The following is an 18,679-nucleotide window of genomic DNA, read 5'->3' as shown; positions in this document are numbered from 1 at the left end:
AACTATTCATTTATGATCTCTTTTGATTTAGGTTTAGTTTTATATTATTTTATTACTAATTTAGATATAAATTGTATTATGTAGGAGATGGTGCATTTGAGGGTTTAGGGGGACTCTTTATTTAGATCATATTTTGGTGAACTCCAATCTATACTAGGGTTTAGGTGTAGCACTTTTTTTATAACATATTCTTAAAAACCATGATATAAAATTGATACTAATCCTAGGTCATCCTTGTTTTCCTTTATGATTCTAGATCTATGATAATGTCCATTTATTTATGAATAGAGCTTCTAGTTTTGACTGTGTTCTTTTTTCTCATCAACATTTAAAATCGTACTCTATGATTCATCATCAAGTTGGAGAGCTAGAGAAGAAAATATGATACATTGCAAGCCAAAAACCCTATAAATAGAGCAGGGGAGACGGAATGGAAAAAAGAGAAAAACAAGAAAGCAAAAGGCAGACTATAAAAGATATAAACATTCTCTCCCTTTCTCTCTCTCTCACACACACACACACACACACACACACACACACAGAACAAATAAACAAAAATAATAACCCAAAATTTTTAAGAATAGACAAAAATCCAAGGATGCATCTACATCCACACAAATAAACTAAAAAACAAACAAAAGAAAGCAAACATGAATAAAAAAAAATGTAAAACAAAAAATGATAACATTAAGAGAAAAAACAAAAGAAAACAAAAGAAAACAAAATAAATAATAAAAAATAAAGAAACAAAATACTAGGATAAATATAAATAACTAAAATTATAAAAAAAGAAAATAAAGGAAAGGAATATATATATAAAGACAAAGAACCCATACATAACAAGGAAGAAAAGAAAAATAAGCAAAAAGAAAAAAGAGATTGACATGAGAAGGGAACTAAGACAAATAAAGAAAAGTTGAAGGAGAGAAGGGGAGAAAGAAACAAAAGTCAAAAGGTAGGGGATAGGTTTTGCAAGGGAAGAGAAAGAAGAGAAAGGTCAAGTAGGTGTCCAAGGAGAAATAACAAATATTGTTTTGTCTAGATTGATAGAAACATAGTAATATGAACATTAAAAGAAGTAATGAATGCAATTATAACCTTCCTAGAATGTGCAACCAACTTGGAATAGAAGAAAAAAACACAAAATACAAATACGTCCAACCAAAAATTCACAACACTGATTCAAAGTGTTGAGACATGGACCAGCTAGGACATTCCATACGTTGCTGGAGTGCTCTACACTGAGCTATTGGCCCCTCTTAGACCAATCCATCGTTAGTCCGGGTGTGGCTTATTTCCAACACCAACACCTCCCCTTAAGCCACACCTCTTGTGTGCTTGGGGCTCCTAGCCTGAACCTGGCTTTGATACCATGTTGAGACATGGACTAGCTAGGACTCGAACCTAGGACCTTCCATACGCTGCTGGAGTGCTCTACCATTAAGCTATTGGGCCCTCTTGGACCAGACCATTGTTGGTCCGGATGTGGCTTATTTCCAACACAACACAAAGGAATGCATAAATTTCTTCAATTGTAATACTTAGGTCAAGTGTAACCTTTGTATGAAATCACTCAATGGATTGGAGGGTTTTTGCTCTAAAAAATAAAGATTAACTCTGTCCAATCTTAAAAGAAGAAATTTTCATTTTAAATAAATGGGATGTGTTTCTTTTTCTTAAATTTCAATTTTAAAGCTTTTTGAAAGAATTTAATATTATTTTTTCTTTTCACCTATTTAAAAATAAATAAATAAAATACTTTTAAAAAAACACTTAATCACTTTATCATTTATTAATTTAGGCCTAAATCACCTTTTGATCAATAAATAATTAAAAAAAATTAAATTATTATTATTATTTTTTTCCTTTGAACCATTGTTACTCCACCATAATTTTTTTTTTCCAAATCAAACTTTTAACAATAAAACAATTGCATCATACCACTATGCTCCAAAAATTAAACAGCTCAAAACTGTGTGGAACCATGCTCTTAAGAATTCCTGTGAAGAACAGTATCATGCATACTAAAAAAATTGGGAGCGAGCCATGAAAAAAAGTTAAAATAAAATCACCGAGTTAGAAAAGATATTCACAAGCTTTTAAATAAGAACCATAATTGGAATCCAACCATAAAGAGCAACATACATGTTCTCATATCATATTAAACGTTTGTCATTGGGGAAATGGTCACATTTATGCAAATCCTCAAATAGGTATATTTGAATGACAACGGATAAAAAATTTAAATCTAATAAATCAAGATGAACTTTGATAAGAAGTAATTATTATCAAATCACAACAAATGCTACTTGCCTTGCTAGGCGATCGATGCCAATTTGTTATAATTTAAAATTCTATGAAGGATGCAGCAGGGAAGGGAGATTTTGTAGCTAGGCTGGTTAGAAATCTCCAAGGCAAAGTGACGAGTAAACTTACTAGTAGCATTTAGCCACTGACCCTTACAAGATAACTTAGAAAAAAAACATCAGAATTGGAAATTTGGTTGGTAGTTCAGACTGACGAATCGGTTTCATTTGCATCGGGTGTGCTACGTAAAGCAGTTTGGGTACCATCCTCTGTACCAAATTTACGTTCTCCAAACTCTCCTATTCCTGGAACAACTCGAAATTCTTCATTAAGTGCCATGTCGATTTCCAGTGTCACAATTTTAAGCATTGGAAACTTCTTGCAGACCATATGTATTCCTTGAGGAGCCTGCATTATTTTATGCCGTTTTAGTTCCAAGATTTCACATACGATCTTTTTCTATGAAGGTACTGTAGATATCTAATGCATAAATAAGTAGAATTCCAATAATCTTAAGAAAAATACAGGAGCTACTCTAATCGTTGTCCAATGTGCAGGCTTGACTCTCACTACATATGAAAAAACGGACGGTGGAGAACTCAAATCGACCCGACACAACATCCACACACAGAGGATGGAAGGGGGAGGTGCACCAGTTGGCCACATCTGACAAGGCATCAACTATTCACCTCGAAAACAAATATAACCAACTTATGCCAAGGATATAACACTTTAGAAAGGTAGAACTTAAATACAATTGCATTAGTCTAATTATTGCATATACAATGATGACAACGTATCCATACTATAGTATATACATTAAACCAGAACTAGAAAACTTTACTATTTTATTTATCATGTGGCACCTCTTGGTGCAGTTACATTATTGATGCCATACATATTAGCAAAGTTTTTCTATATATGGTCGTCAAGATCCTTCTACGCATATCTTTGTTAAGAGATTTAGGTTTACATTTATAAATAAATGCTCCATGATCTATCATCTTAAAGGAAGAAAACATATTCACATTTTGAACCATACTTCGATCACTAATTGCTTTTGACTTATTGCAAAAACCTGATTTTGTACGGACAGACAAACTAAAAGCACGGCCAAAAAAAAACCCACCAAGACCCGGACCTATTTGTTAGACAAATTCTATCATCTTGGTCTGAGCAATGAATGCTTGTAAGGGAGCTTCTGGATATTGATTTTGTAAGAGAAGAACTATGTATAAACATGGAGTGGACAGTAAAAAAGGACGGACTTACAGATATAAGGTTGAGAAAAATGATGTTTGATTCTTGTACTCCTTTCTCCAGCAGCAACTGAATAGCTTGCACAGCTGAATTTCCTGTAGATCGTTAAAATCAATAATCTGAGCCCGCATTAGATTTGCTGAATTACTCCTCTGGCAGGTTGAATGCTTTGTTTTATCAATATGTCCATCTCACCTGAATACTATGTTACTAGAAACATATTTAGAAGTTGCATACAAGAAAATAATTTTATATACATATACATTTTTAAAAATTCTCATTTCTTATAATGTTTAATCCTACATAGAATAATAATTAACTTCTTTTTTTTTTTTATATCACCTTTAAAAATAACAAAATTAATTAATTTAAAAAAAAAAAAAATATAAAACAAATTCCGATTTCTTTGGAAGACGTCAATAGTGGCAGATTATTGAAGCTTCTGCTGACTGTGGATAGGGGAATTCTTGTGCTCTTGTGTGTCCCTGATTTGTTGTATGGGGGCATACCCTAGCTTGATGGATATGTTCATGGAAAAGTCTCATCTAAAAAGAATGTTTCATACTTTTTTTTATCTTTGTTTTTTGGTTTTATGATTGACACTGTTTATAATTATGTTTTTTTATTATAACAGTTGGGTACATATGTTAAGGGACCCGAATTAGTTTGTAGCATTTGGGTGCTGGTGTCAGTTTGGAGTTGGGTAAATCTATTCATAACTTGCATAGAGGCTTGAGCTGTATTTGGTCAATAAGGATTAGTAATGGAAAAGGGAATAAGGCCTAAAATGTAATGTCCCTATTAGAAGTATGTCTGTTTTCATAATTAAACATATTTCATCATACTTATTATGTCTTAAATCAAACTATTAAAACTAGAGAATCATTAATATTTATAATACAATTCATAATTACTATATTTAAGCTCAATCTTTACTTCTTTTCTAATCATCGGTCTTATTGGAAGATGGAGAAATACTATGTTAGGGCACTAGAAAACCATTCTTCACAAATAGCCCAATGATTTCAAGAACACCCATTCATACCACCTCTTGGGGTTCACCTACTTTGTGAGATATTAATACTGCTTTTCCCTAACAAAACCAACCTATCCTCATGAGGGGCAATAGAGACTGATTAAGTATTAGATCATTAATATGCTAATCTCTCATGTAGTATGAATGTATATGTAAATAAATGATTTATTAAGTATAATTATCATATAAATCTGATTTACCTATTAGTAACAAATATAAATCTTATTGACACTATTTCTGTTATTTGTATATATATAAGAATAAATAAAATAGTTTATATTATAGATCATATATTTGCCCCTTATTCCTAATACAATTCAAATATAACATTGCTATAAATAAACACTTACTTCATAAATAAAATACAGCATACAAATCTGCTGTTACAATAATGATTGCCAGTAATTCAATCTGATCTCTGATTATATTCAGATATATATTAGTATCTCCCCCATCAAATGCAATATCTATATATATTTATATTTTAAGAGACATACCCCTTATGAATTTAGACATCTCCTGAGTGAGTCATGTCTTTATATAATCATACCTTTTCATTAAAAAAAATCATATTTGATTTATTATTTTTTTAAACTCAAATAGTATGAATCCTTTAAGAAACACCCCCTATAGTCATTCCTTATCCTAAGAGAAGCTTTTCATAAATATTGTCGCTGCCTTTTATAATGAATTGCCACTTTCTTATAAGCAAGTTCACATACCAGTAGTTGATCTCCATAATGCATGATTAAGGATGATCGCTTGGCTTGTGATATGAAATTTCTGCTATTAGTAAGTGTCTATTAATATAAGACATCGGTTACTTCCAATGATCTGAAACTTCTATTATCCAATAGTCGGCTGTAATTAGTAAGTCTTACTGTCTAAATTTACAAGACAGTAATTATCATTTAAGGTTGTTAACAAAAATCTGACGGGGGCATGACATAAAATTGTGCTACGTGTAGAGGAGATGATGGAGATAGATGCGGAAGATTTGGTCATGGGTATGGTCATGGAAGTTAGTGCATGATCTAAGAAGAGTCAATCAGGGATATTGATGAGCAAAGTAGTGGGTAAAAAATTATTCGTTAGAAGGGTTTCTTTTGGTATTGCTACCATGTTCAATGCCGTGAACTTGGTGGGTGGTTCTATCAAGAAAGGGATTATTGGAAGTGATTTTGCTATAAGATCTAGTTTTGTGTACAAGGGCATTGGAAGGTGTTGTGAGGTATTCACACATCGCCCCAATGCAAATGGAGACCCCCACTTTTTTCGTTTTCTAAATTAGTGGTCTTAATTTAGTTGTTGGTAGTTGTCGAATCTTTGCTATTAACTTTTTGTAATTGCTTAGGAGCTGATCAAATCTCTTTCTTAAGGATGAAGTGAGGTTCAACACTCCCTTCGCCTAGCCAAAGCACAACCACTTCCACTTCTCCCAACACTATCAACGGACACCGCCTATCGCTCATTTCCATCCCTCACCATTGTCGTCCCCATTTACCCTTTCATCTCATCACCTATACCCTTCACCAACATTTATCATTACCTTGCCTACTTTCCAATTTTTCCTATCATATCCTAAAACTTCATTCACTATCCCCATATACCTCATCCTAACCTTCTTACCCATCTACCCTTCATTCCACCCATCCCCATGTCCTAACCTACTTCACCTACATAACCTACCTTATATTTCCTAACTCCCATCCCACATCCTTAACCTACCCCTACCACTACCTTTGCCTTTACCTCCGTTACCCCTTCCATCTCATTCACCTCCCTACCTTCACCTATACCCTCGCCTACCTAACCCTCTTCCCCTCCTAGTATACTCATCCACTACCCTTCACCTACATATACCTTCATATTTTTTACCTACACCTTACTTCCCTTAACCTACCCTTTCCCTCACCTTAACCCATCCAAGCCTACCCATATCCTATCCCTATCCTAACCTACCACCCTACCCCCTTACCCATTTTCCTCGCCCCTTATAACTCCCATTATAACCTACATCCCCTTTACCCTTTCATTACCCACTTACACCTCCTAACCCCACGCATCTCCTACTTCCATCATTTATATCCCTTATCTCCCCTTTCCTCCAACATCCCATTCCCCGTCTTTCTCCACTTAGCAGCTACCCTTAACATTTCCTACCACTTCCCCCTCTTATTTCTCTCCACCGTATCACATTACATGCTGGGGCCCACACGCTCCAAAATAGAGAATTAAATCAGTTTTTAAAGGACTCTTTGCTGGACCCACTAACTTTTGGATTGGGAATTTCGAATGTTTTTTTTTTCATTGCATGGGCTCCACCAAAATTTTGAAATGGAAGAATTTTTTTTTTTAAGGGAATTTTAAAGGGAGAGCATCCACCTCACTCTTCCACCTTATCCCCTCCGTGGCACTTCTTTACCACATCATCCCATTTTCTTTGCTACAATATCCTCTTTAATGTTACACCTCTCCACTCCCTTTTCACACCCGTGGCACATTTGGGCTCCACTAAAATTTTAGGATGAAGAATATAAAGAACTCACTTCAAATTTGATTAAAAACTTCTAGGTTCGTACCTGTTCAAATAGATTCATCTTGAAGGAAGATATTAATCTCTGATTGGCTCCAAAGGAGAGAAGATTTTCAAGCATAAATGAGGTGAACTATAAAGGATAAGCTCTGTAAGAGGAGATTCAAAATAGGCTGGTTCCTCATCACTGAGATTTTTATCAGATCTTTGGGGAAGTGATCAGACCTCATTCACCCTTGGTTTAAATGCAATTTCCAGTAGATTAATTTCTCTGAGTTTAGACCACAATCAGACCTAAGTATTATTTTATACTCAGAAATATGATTAATGTGCATGATGTTTGATTTAAGTTGTGTGTCTTTGCAGGTATGGTTGTAAGCAAATGAAGAATGGAGCACAAGGAATATAAGAGGATGACAAACCAAGAATGGGGACTCCCCAACATAAGGGAAAAGATTTGTGCATCACCGCATGAAGAATGTATTCAGATAGAATTAATCCTGCAAACACAGATAGACAGAGGTGAAAAATCCTAAAGTCAGATTAAAGGTTGTGAAAATTAGGTCTGATTCAATTGTGCAAGTAAGAGCAGAAAGCACCACTTGACAATGTGGGAGAATTAGCACTCAGAAATTTGTGTTTGGTACAAATCAGACCCTTAAGACCTGATCTGTTCGATGAATGAAGGCAAGTGAGATTGATTGATCAATCATCTGTTACAAATGAAGCTCCAATGACCGATTCAGGAGTAAGGATCTTTGTTCATGCAAAGATGAGAGATGCTTTCACCAAACAGCTTTAGTACAAAGGAACCTAATTTGACCGATCAAGTGTGCAAGTTGCGCAAGTCTCCCAAATTGGCCGATTCACTCATATTTGCTAAGCTGCTTAAATTAGCCGATCATGTTTTGGTTTGCAATGCTATCCAATTTAGGACTAACTTCATGCACGAGGCAAGTAGAGCGACTTCAAGATTAGAGCATGAAGAGCGAACTTCAAGATTCACTCCATAAGCGACTTCACGAGTTGACCAATTGGAGCGAAATTCCCTACTTCATGAGCGAGCAAATTGGAGCGAATTCCTTACTTCATGAATGAGACTTTTGGAGCGAACTTCACAAAATGCACTTCATGAGTTAGGGAAATGAGGCAAAATTCATAAATTGGGCTATATGAGCGAAATTCATGATAGAAGAGCAAAGGGGGATCTGAAAGCATTCAATTTGAAACAAACTTCACAAATCACCCCACGTGAGCGACTTTACGAGTTAGGAATTTGGAGCGAATTTCCTACTTCACGAGTTTAAGATTTAGATCGAAATTCCTACTTCGGGAGTTGAAGGATTGGAGCGAAGTTCATGATCTTGCTAGTGGAGCGATTTTTAAGAATGAAGTTGGGTATAAATAGGAGAAATAATTAAGAGAAACAACTTCATGTTTGAGCATTTTGGAGCGGACTTCCAACTTCGTGAATCATCATTTTGGAGCGAAGTTTTTCACTTCACGAACTACCGATATGGAGCGATTTTACAACTTCATGAATTGAATATTTGGAGAGAACTTCGAGTTCAAAGGTTTTGGAGCGAAATCATTGCTTCATGAGTTGCACTTTTCAAGTTAACTTCACAAGCTGATGGATAACAGCGAGATTCATGAATAGAGAAGATGGAAACAGATTGCACCTTCAAGCCTTTGTTGATAAAGTGAGATTCAAGGGAATGAAACAAATTTAAAGATTATCAACTTCATGATCTCTCAAATTGGAGCGAAACTAAACAACTTCATGAGTTGAGAGATAGGAGCGAAGTTTGCAACTTCGTGTTTAAGGGATTAAGAGCGAACTTCATGTCCTGAGGGTATGGAGCGGATTTCACACAAGCAAACTTCACACAAGCGAACTTCATTCAAATGAGTTTCGTGAAGTAGAGATCATGAGCGAATTTCATAATTCGGAGAGGCAGAACAGATTTGATGAGCAAGATAGGAGAAACAAACTTCATGTACACCCCTTTGGAGCGAGATTCACATTTAAAGCAACTTCATGAGTTGTGAGTTTGGAGCGAAATTCATGATTAAAGGGAGATGAGCGAATGCACCCAAGACAAGATACAAGGCAGCTAAACATATGCATTTTCCTTGAAGCTAATTTGATGCCTAAGAGGGGATGATGTTGAATGAGTCGGGCAAATAGAGCGAACTTCGTGAACCCACATAGATGAGCAAATTTCATGAATTCACCTAGGATAGCGAACTTCAAGATTCATGATATAACAGCGAACTTCAAACTTCACCTTCAAGCATATAAGAGTGAATTTCATGTGTAAGAGATCAAGAGCGATTTTTGCTTTGAGCTGATTCAATGCTTGAGAAAAGTGATTTGGGAGTCAAAGTGATAATGGAAAGTGAGATTTGGACCAACTTCATGCACAAGGAAATGAAACGAATTTCATACAACTGAACTTCATGAATTGAGAAAGACAAGCAAGCAAGGTGATTGAAACAAGCTTCAAGTGCACGCCACTTAGAGTGATCTTCATGCTCAAGCCCACATAAGCAAATATCAACTTCATGAATCAAGCTTCATGAGCGAATTTTAACTTCATGTTTGAGATAAGTGAGCTTCATATAGGGGGGCTTCAACGGAAAATCCCAACTTTACAAACCAAGGGATACAAATGAACTTCAAGAATTAACACATGAGCGAACTTCATGATTTGATCTATATTAACAACTTCATGATCTCAGTGAAGTGAGTGACTTCAAAGACAAGGAGAACTTAATGAACATCAATAATGAAATACACTTCAGAAGCTCCTCTTCACGAGCGAAAAAGCAAAGACAAGGAGAACTTAATGAACATCAATAATGAAATACACTTCAGAAGCTCCCCTTCATGAGCGAAAAAGCAACTTCAAGTGTTGCTTCATGATGGCAAATCCTCTCTATATGCTTTAATCAACTATATTAAGTATGTGTAATACTTGCTTGTTTCTTTTGCTGGACATGAAGAGAGTCACAAGAGAAAGGGTTTGGAGTTTCAAAGGAGAAAGACAACGGTGACATTATAAGTACATCAGTACTTCAAAACTAAGATCTACACCTTGCACATCTATGATTGAAGCCTACATCGAGCATGATTGAAGAAGCAGACAATTTCAGAAGAGTTAATCAAAGTTAGAAGATCAAACCTACAAAGTGTGAAGTGGCATCCTAATCATCATCCCAATCACCACTCGCCAATCAAGGAAGGTCTACCTCAGCATGTCTTGATTCAATGTACCCGATTCACCAGTAATGGCACAAACTCTGAGGCACCTACCCTTGTTATCTATTGGTCATGCCAAAGTGTTGTAATTATTCCATTGGCCAAATTGAGTTTGTTGTAACAAACCCTAATTAGGGTTTTATTGTAAAATCTTGGCCATTGATGGAGATTCAATCCTGGCCATTCATTGTAAATGAGCTCTCTATAAAAGCTCAGAGTCTTTCATTTGTAAAGGTTAATAGTTAATAGTTGGAGAATAGCTAATAGTTAGTAATAGGAGAGAATAGAATAGCAATTAGAATAGAAATTAGATTAGGAGAAGACAAAGATTGTTGCCAAACCTTGTTGTAGAGAACAATTGATTTCATTGAAGTTACGGTGAATTTGATTTGTTGCTTCAACAATTCGCATGGTCTTTACTTCTCGATTTACTTTCACGTAATTAGATTGAGTGGAGGAATTTGTTGGATGTATTCATGTGGAATCCACCTAATCCATACCACTAGCCTCTTGCTGCTTGTAAGCGCGCCTTGTGTGGTCAACTGGAATGATACGAGCTTAACTTTGAATTGTTCTACACTCATTGTTTATGCATTAACTCGAATGGTGATCAATGTTTGATGGTATTGATTCGAACATCCTTGAAACGTCCTTAGAAGATTGCACTGAGCTTGTGTCAAATTGTTCAAGTTGATGGTGAGACCTCGCTTAGTAGGATTCCATATAGTCATTCATCCATGTTCTTACATTCTAGGCCTTAGAATAGATTCTCTCAACCCTTCGTCTTTTGCAATTTTTTCAATTCAAGTTAGTCTAGGACAAAGGGCATCGCCTGATTGAAATATCAGATGATCAAGTTCCAGCAAATCAAGCATTCAAGCATTTGAATGTAAGTCCCCTTGTGATTCCAGCATAATCACATCAACAAACAGAGCTTATCCACACGTAGTGACCCTACAGTCATGAACTTTGGAGTCGTTTCGAATGATCCTTAAGCTAATCTTCAGCATCCGAGAGATTTTGTTCAAGAGAGGATAAGATACTTATGGTATTTTATTTTGTGTTTGCATGTGCCTAAAAAGAACATCAACAAAAGGTACTCTAGGTTTCTTGGCATAAGAAGTTTCAATCATATGATAATCATGGTAGATACTGTCTTTGGTGAAATGCAATTCATTCCATTGGAGGGTGTTGGAGGTGGCATTGAGTTGGATGCATTCAATGGTGGGGATGGGAGAGTATGCTTTCTTGATTTTGGAGGGACCAAGTTTGGCAAAGATGTTTTAGAAGCTAGGAGACTGCTGGAGTCAAAGGAACTTTTTACCCTCGAGAAAAATTAACTCAGAAAAAACATATGAAACTTAACCCAGCTAAAAGGCAAGGTAAGGTTCACATTGGATTCACCAATTAATATGTACATTCAGATACAGTTCCCTTAACGTTAACTTGACACTATTAGCCCCTCCTGACTTACCTATGAATGCTTATGTGGATATGGCATATAGATCCTATTTATAAAGGGAGTACAGTTCCACATATTCTTCAGGTTGTTTGGTTGAAACTGTTCTTGACCCATGGAAAGGAGAAGCTGAAAAAATTCTAGCAAAACATTCAACTATCCTCATCATTAGAAAACGTACAAACTTGAATGAGAATTTCAAATCTGACAAATTGGCAAGAAACAAATGTCAAATATATAGATTCTTGACTTAAACTATTCCAACTGATATTGAAAACCATGCATTATGATGATAAATCCTAATTCCTAGAAATAAGATTTCTCAACTCACATGAACCAATTAATAAGGCCTACATTGTACTTAAATACTGACCATACCTGTTGCAAGAACTGGATCCAAGAGAAGCAGATGACAGTTTGAAATGTCCTTTGGAAGATTCTCATTTATCAGCTACACAATATTGGAAAGTTAATGGAATGACAGCTACAATGCATATACGAAATACCAAGGTAAATGTAAAATTACAAGTATAATTTGTGTTCCCTCTGGAAAATAGAAAATCTACTAACTTTATTACCGTTGTCACCATCTCCATGAATGAAAATTTTACCAATTTTAATTCCTTTGCAACATTCTCGTAATGCATTCTCCATGCTTTCACCACTGGAAAACGGGAGCACTATGTGTAAGCTTCTTAGTTTTGGAACTGCAACACTATTTACAAATGAATAGTTCTGCCAAAATCTACTATAAGCTATTCAGAAGTGTATTAGCCATAATTGTTGTTAACTAATACAGCGTTTGACTGCCCAGATAATGCATGCCACCTTTTCAATAGCCATGTGCTAGCCATCATTTAAAACAATTTATGCTAATAAAGATGCCCATTTAATTCATATAGATTGCTTTCATCAATGTATCTGTTCTGAAATAGGTATGATGCAAACTTATTTCTTTTTCAACTACTGTATGGCGCCTAATAATTGGTTCCCCAAGTCACCTCCAGGCCAAAGAAACTAGTAAGGGGTACTCATTGGATTGAAGTCATGGGTTTGATCTCTGGCAAATTCACCTCACAAGCCCCATTGAGGTAAGGCAGGCTGGTCTAGAAGTTCAGGTAGAAACAAAATGTATCCATCACTACATATACAGTTCAGTATACTAATCAAGGTCATGCTGCTCAAAACAAGGTATTTTTAATCTCTGAGAGGGAAGCCATGTGGATATGGATTACATTCAAACCAAGAGTCAAGAAGGTGTCAGAATTGATTTAGGAAAATTTTGTGAGATGCATTCAGGATTTTCTCAACTGAGACAATATATTGACAAGAAAAGAAAAATTACCAGCAAAAGCATAAAATATATAGTGAAATTTAAAATCTTTTTTACTGGTTTCAGAGGCAATACAAGTAATTTGACTAGGTTTCATATTTTAAAACACAATTTAATGCAAAAGGCAGATACTTCAGGTACTAGTAAAAGAATAGTCAATAACTTCCATCACGGTCATCTTGCAAATATGACAAGGTTTAGCCACATTATCTCTGTCAAAGTGTCTAATATGTGCAAGTGGTGCATGTGATTCAAACAAGTTTGCATGAGTAAATGCTTCTGTTTACGGCTTGTTCCAATCAGATATGGAGCGTGTTTTCAGTCCTTATATAACGACCCATACTACTTTTTTAATTTTTGCAATATAAAGATGTAATGCAATTTCCTTAAAATATATAGTGAAATTTCAAATCTCTTTTACTTGTTTCAGCTTCATATATTAAAACACAATTTAATGCAAAAGACATATACTTCAGATCAAAGAAACAGGACTCGGACTCAGCTCGGACTCAGCAAGGCCGACTCGGGACTCGGCGTCAGACTCGGCTCTAGACTCGGCTGGACTCGGGAAAGTGAAAAACTCAAGAAATTTAGAGATTTTTAAAGATTTAAAACTTGTTTCAGACACCCTTTATTGAATACACCTTAAAGACACAATAACATCATCAAACTCGGCTCATTTGATTACATACACAAGTATACATCAATCACATAAGCATAAACGCAAATTGTAGCTGAAGAAAATAACAAACATAGATATATAAATATTGTCAAATGTATACAATATTACAAAACTTATGGAATAAAAAATACATGTCATCATATGATCATCATCAAATGTTTCATACAAATACCAAAGGTAAATACAACTACAAGCCTTTGCATGATTGGACAGCCATGGCCGCTCCCCGTGACACCATGCCATGCTCACCAACATCAGGAACATCCGTGTCGCTATCTGCCTCTGAATCTCCTGTCTGTGCTCGTGCTCTCCGCTCCTCCTTTGCCATGGCTACAGTCTCAACCTCTATATCTACTTGGTCGATCCAATCAGTGTCAGACTCGGAGGTTAAATTTTCCCTACTTCTATCGACACAGTTTCCCCCCATATTTTTTGACAGGGGTTTGGGGGTAGCGCCCCCAAGGTGGGGTCAAGGGGCGCGCGCTCCCTATCGCGATACAGGGCGGGGTCGAGGGGCAGCGCCCCACGAGGCCAAAAAAACTTATTATTTAATAAAGGCGTCGGGTGTTATTTTTCTATTGGCTGACATGTTGTAACCTAATTTTTCTCATTCTCAAGCGGAGGTTGTAGTGAACAAAGACGAGACCATTCATTTAAAAAAAACTTTTTAAAATGTTTTTTTTTTGTCATTTTACTTAAGCTAGGTAGTAGCCGAGTTTGGGGCTCAGGACTCGCCGAGCTTGGCAAGTTTGAGCCAAACTCGCCAACTCGGCGAGTCTGGCGATTTTACTCGCCAGACTCGGACGAGTCCGAGTCCGAGCTCCTAGGACTCGCTGAGTCTGGGCGAGTCCCGTTTCTTTGCTTCAGATACTAGTAAAAGAATAGTCAATATCTTCCGTCATGGTCATTTTGCACATATGACAAGGTTTAGCCACATTATCTCCGTCAAAGTGTCTAATATATGCAAGAGGTGCACGTGATTCAAACAAGTTTGAGTAAATGCTTCTATTTACAACTTGTTCCAATCATATATGCAGCATGTTTTCAGTACTTACCATAACGACCCATCCTACTTTTTTACTTTTTGCAATATAAAGATGTAATGCAATGTCCTCAACCCATTCTGACTCCTTTCACCAGATGTTTTCTCTTTGTTCACATTGGGATCTTGGTAATCAGAAGGTGTTTAGATTGCATTATTGTGTATTGCGTAATTGCAAAAAATAGTAATACTTTAATTCAAAAATTGTAGTTGTATCAGATCTATGTTTTTGCTAGCTTGTATACAATCTACCCATCTAATGTAGAGGATCACACCATGTGCATTCTAATGATAAAGAAACTAGACACCATCAAAGAAAAAGGAGAGCTCAATCTTTTGAACCTTTTAACACAATAGTAGAGTTTCTGTTTGTAGAGTTGAGGTAGAGAATATTGATATGGTGGAAAGATAAAGGAGAAATCTTGATGAAGGAGAAAGAACTGATTTATAGCTCAATGCTATCATACAAGGTTTTAATGTCCCCTTTTCTGAACTAAATCAAGTCAAAGAACTTGAAGCCTATTTGTATTCCTTGTAGACTAAAGTGGGGGTTTAATAGGAGAATGTAATGTCCCCTTCCTAACCTGTTCAGTAGGGTAGAATGTTAGCCTACTCAGTTGGGTTCTCGTAGGCTAATGAGCTAGGGTTAGGGGACTTTGGAGGTGGTTGATCCAGAGGGATGGCAGTAGCAAATGATTATTTGGGTTCTGTTGTGAGGTACTCACACATCGCCCCATTGCAAATAGGGACCCCCACTTTTTTCTTGCCTTCTTGTTTGTGTCGAGTCTTTTCTATTAGCCTTTGCATTAGAGAGGTATAGGTTCTCAAATGGCCAGGAGTCAGGTGAATAGCCCTATGTGAAATGTGAAGTAAGTAAGTTATAAGGTTTGCATTCCATGTCAGTTGATCAAGGGTCTAGTTAAGGAGTTCATTGAAGTTGCCCAACTTGTTGAATGATAGATGAGTGAATTTTTCTCGAGTCTTTTGCTTGAGAATTGATGAATGAATGAATTTGAGCATGTGAATGTGTAATAAAGTGATCACTTGTAATCTGCCTCACCTCTCAGTCTTTGTTAGGTTTTGACTTCATGACTTCACAGTTTGGAACAAACTTCATGTTTCAGGGATTTAGAGCGAACTTCATGGAGGAGACTGGACCGAATTTCACCTTCAAGGCTTCCTGAGCGAAACAAAAAGCAACTTACTTCATGATCAAGCACTCGGGAATCAACTTCATGACCCAGGGACTTGGAGCAAACTTCTTCATGAAGGCAATGGAAGAATGGAGAAATATGTGAGCACTCACTTCATGATGGAGCAAATCACTTGACAACTTCATGAGTTGAGCCTCAGGAGTGAACTTCATGCTTGGGAGTTTTGGAGCGAATCTCTAACTTCATGAGTTAAGGAGGCGGAGCGAACTTCAGGAGTGACACATTTGAGGCTAATTTTACAAGGAGATCAAAACAAACTTCATGTTTGAAGCCTATAAGAGAATGTCAACTTCATGACTTGACCAAGGGGAGCGGACTTCCAACTTCATGAGTTACCATTATGGAGCGAAGTTTGCTACTTCATGAATTTGAGTTTAGGAGCGAAGTTGATAACTTCATGAGTTTGAGTTTATGAGCGAAGTTCCTAACTTCATGAACTGCTGTTTTGGAGTGAAGTTGAACTTCATGTTGAAGGCTTTTGGAGCGAAGTTCCTAACTTCATGACTTTGCATAGTGGAGCGAAGTGCCTACTTCATGAGTTGGGATGTTAGAGAGAACTTCATGAGTTCACCCTTAGGAGCGAAATTCCCTACTTCAGCAGTTGCAAGCTTCAAGCGAACTTCATGACTTCATCTATTGGAGCTAAGTTGAATTGCAGGTTTGAAGCTTTTGGAGCGAACTCCATGACTCCACCTTTTGGAGCGAATTCCACCAATACATGAGTAAAGTTGAGAAGGATGATCGCCTTGAGTAGACACAATGCCAAATGAACTTCATGAGCTGCTGGTTTGAAGAGATTTTACAACTTCATGACTTATAGGAGTGGAGAGAACTTTAGGTTCAAAGGTTTTGGAGCAAAGTATATATTTCATGAATTGAAGAAGTGAAGTGAAGTACATACTTCAGAAGTTGAGAGATAGGAGCGAAGTTCGTGAGTTTGAGTTGTGGAGTGAAGTTTATACAAGATGAACTTCAAGTGTACTTCATGAATCAATGAAATGGAGCGAACTGCACAAATTGCCTTATGAGATCAAATTTAAACTTCACAAGTTGGTGGATAGAAGCAAGATTCATGAATAGAAAAAAATGGAACAGATTACACCTTCAAGCCTTCATTGATAAAATGAGAATCAAAGGAATTGAAGTGAACTTCATGACCCAAGGATATGGAGCGAATTTTCTTACTTCATGAATTCCACATTTGGAGAGAACTTCATGTTTGGGAGATTTAGAGTGAAGTTCATTATTAAAGGAATAAATAAATGAATTCAAGAGTATTGAAAAGCATAAGTATACTTCATGACTTAGAAGATTGGAGCAAATTTCATGGATAAGCAGGGTGACTGAAACAAGCTACAACTGCACACCATCTAGAGCAATCTTCATGCTCAAGCCCAAATAAGCAAATCTCAACCTCATGAACTTCACAGGTTCAACATGCAAGAAGTAAACTTAATGAACATTAAGGATGGGATACACTTCAAGAGCTCCTCTTCACGAGCATCCCTTTATGAGGGGGAATTCTCTTTATATGCTCTTATTAAGTTTATATAACAAAAGTATATGATGCTTGTTTGTTTTGCAGGAAATGAAGAAGGAAATAAGGGGATCAAACAAGAAGCATTCACTTGCGCAAAGACATGATCTACAAGAGAAGGAATTCTGAAGGGGAGATACAAAGATGACATCGAAAGTTCATTCTAAGGCATTCCCGAAGATAGTTTCAGAAGAGTTAATCAAAGTTAGAAGATCAAACCTACAAAGTGTGAAGTGGCATCCTAATCATCATCCCAGTCACTACTCACCAATTACAGAAGTGTTGATGTGCTTTTTACGCACATGCGAACCCAGAATAAAATATCATAAGTATCTTATCCTCTCTTGAACAAAATATTTTGGATGCTGAAGATTTGCTCAAGGTTCACCCAAAAACGACTCCAAGGTTCTGTATGTAGGGTCACTACTTGTGGATAAGCTCTTTGGTTTGAAGTGATTATGCTGGAATCACAAGGGGACTTACATTCGAATGCTTGAATGCTTGATTTGCTAGGACTTAGTTCCTATCTACTCAATTGGAAGATAAAAAAAGAGCAAAAGAGGTAGGGTTTGAGGGAGTCTATTCTAATCCTAAGAATGTAAGAAGATAGAAAAATGAATAGGTGGAATCCTATCAAGCTAGGTCTCACCATCAACTCGAACAATTCGACAAAAGATCAATGCAATCTGTAATATCCTAGTAATTTTTTTTGAATTTTCAAGGCCGGCAATAACATCAACAAGGAGTTAACCTGTTAAGGTTAGAAAACATAACTGAAACCATACTGGAAAGTAATCCTTCCACTTTCTGATCACCAAGTGCCCAATGTGGGAAGGTGAGAGCATACGGTGTTGAGGGGATCATTAGCATAAGAAAACTGAAACAAAATGCAATGCTTGGGCAGAAAGCCAATCCCTTCCGCTTATCCAGCGGGAGAACAAGGAAACTTGGCGGTAAACTAGCCAAGTGAGATACACCAAATAAGAATCACTCAACCGCAATATTTCA

The 18,679-nt window shown here is 36.5% G+C and overlaps 1 protein-coding gene across 4 annotated transcripts in view; it reads right to left on the bottom strand.

Annotated features, from left to right (window-relative positions):
- Nucleotides 1–2,130: 2,130 nt before the first annotated feature.
- Nucleotides 2,131–18,679, bottom strand: part of LOC131044634 (uridine kinase-like protein 4) — a 345,831-nt gene continuing 329,282 nt past the window's right edge. For 3 of the 4 annotated variants that reach the window (XM_057977992.2, XM_057977993.2, XM_057977994.2), the window contains 4 exons: nucleotides 12,434–12,527; nucleotides 12,242–12,314; nucleotides 3,580–3,662; nucleotides 2,131–2,715 (listed from right to left, as the gene is read on the bottom strand). In XM_057977992.2, coding sequence (XP_057833975.2) covers nucleotides 2,512–2,715; nucleotides 3,580–3,662; nucleotides 12,242–12,314; nucleotides 12,434–12,527 — 454 coding nt within the window. In that variant the 3' untranslated portion in view covers nucleotides 2,131–2,511. Of the gene's footprint in view, nucleotides 2,716–3,579; nucleotides 3,687–12,241; nucleotides 12,315–12,433; nucleotides 12,528–18,679 lie in introns of those variants that run through there. The other variant, XM_057977995.2, reaches the window with a different exon arrangement.

The sequence above is a fragment of the Cryptomeria japonica genome, chromosome 1 (genome assembly GCF_030272615.1).
Source record: "Cryptomeria japonica chromosome 1, Sugi_1.0, whole genome shotgun sequence".
Taxonomy (NCBI): Eukaryota; Viridiplantae; Streptophyta; class Pinopsida; order Cupressales; family Cupressaceae; genus Cryptomeria; species Cryptomeria japonica.
This window is presented reverse-complemented; position numbering and strand designations above follow the sequence as displayed.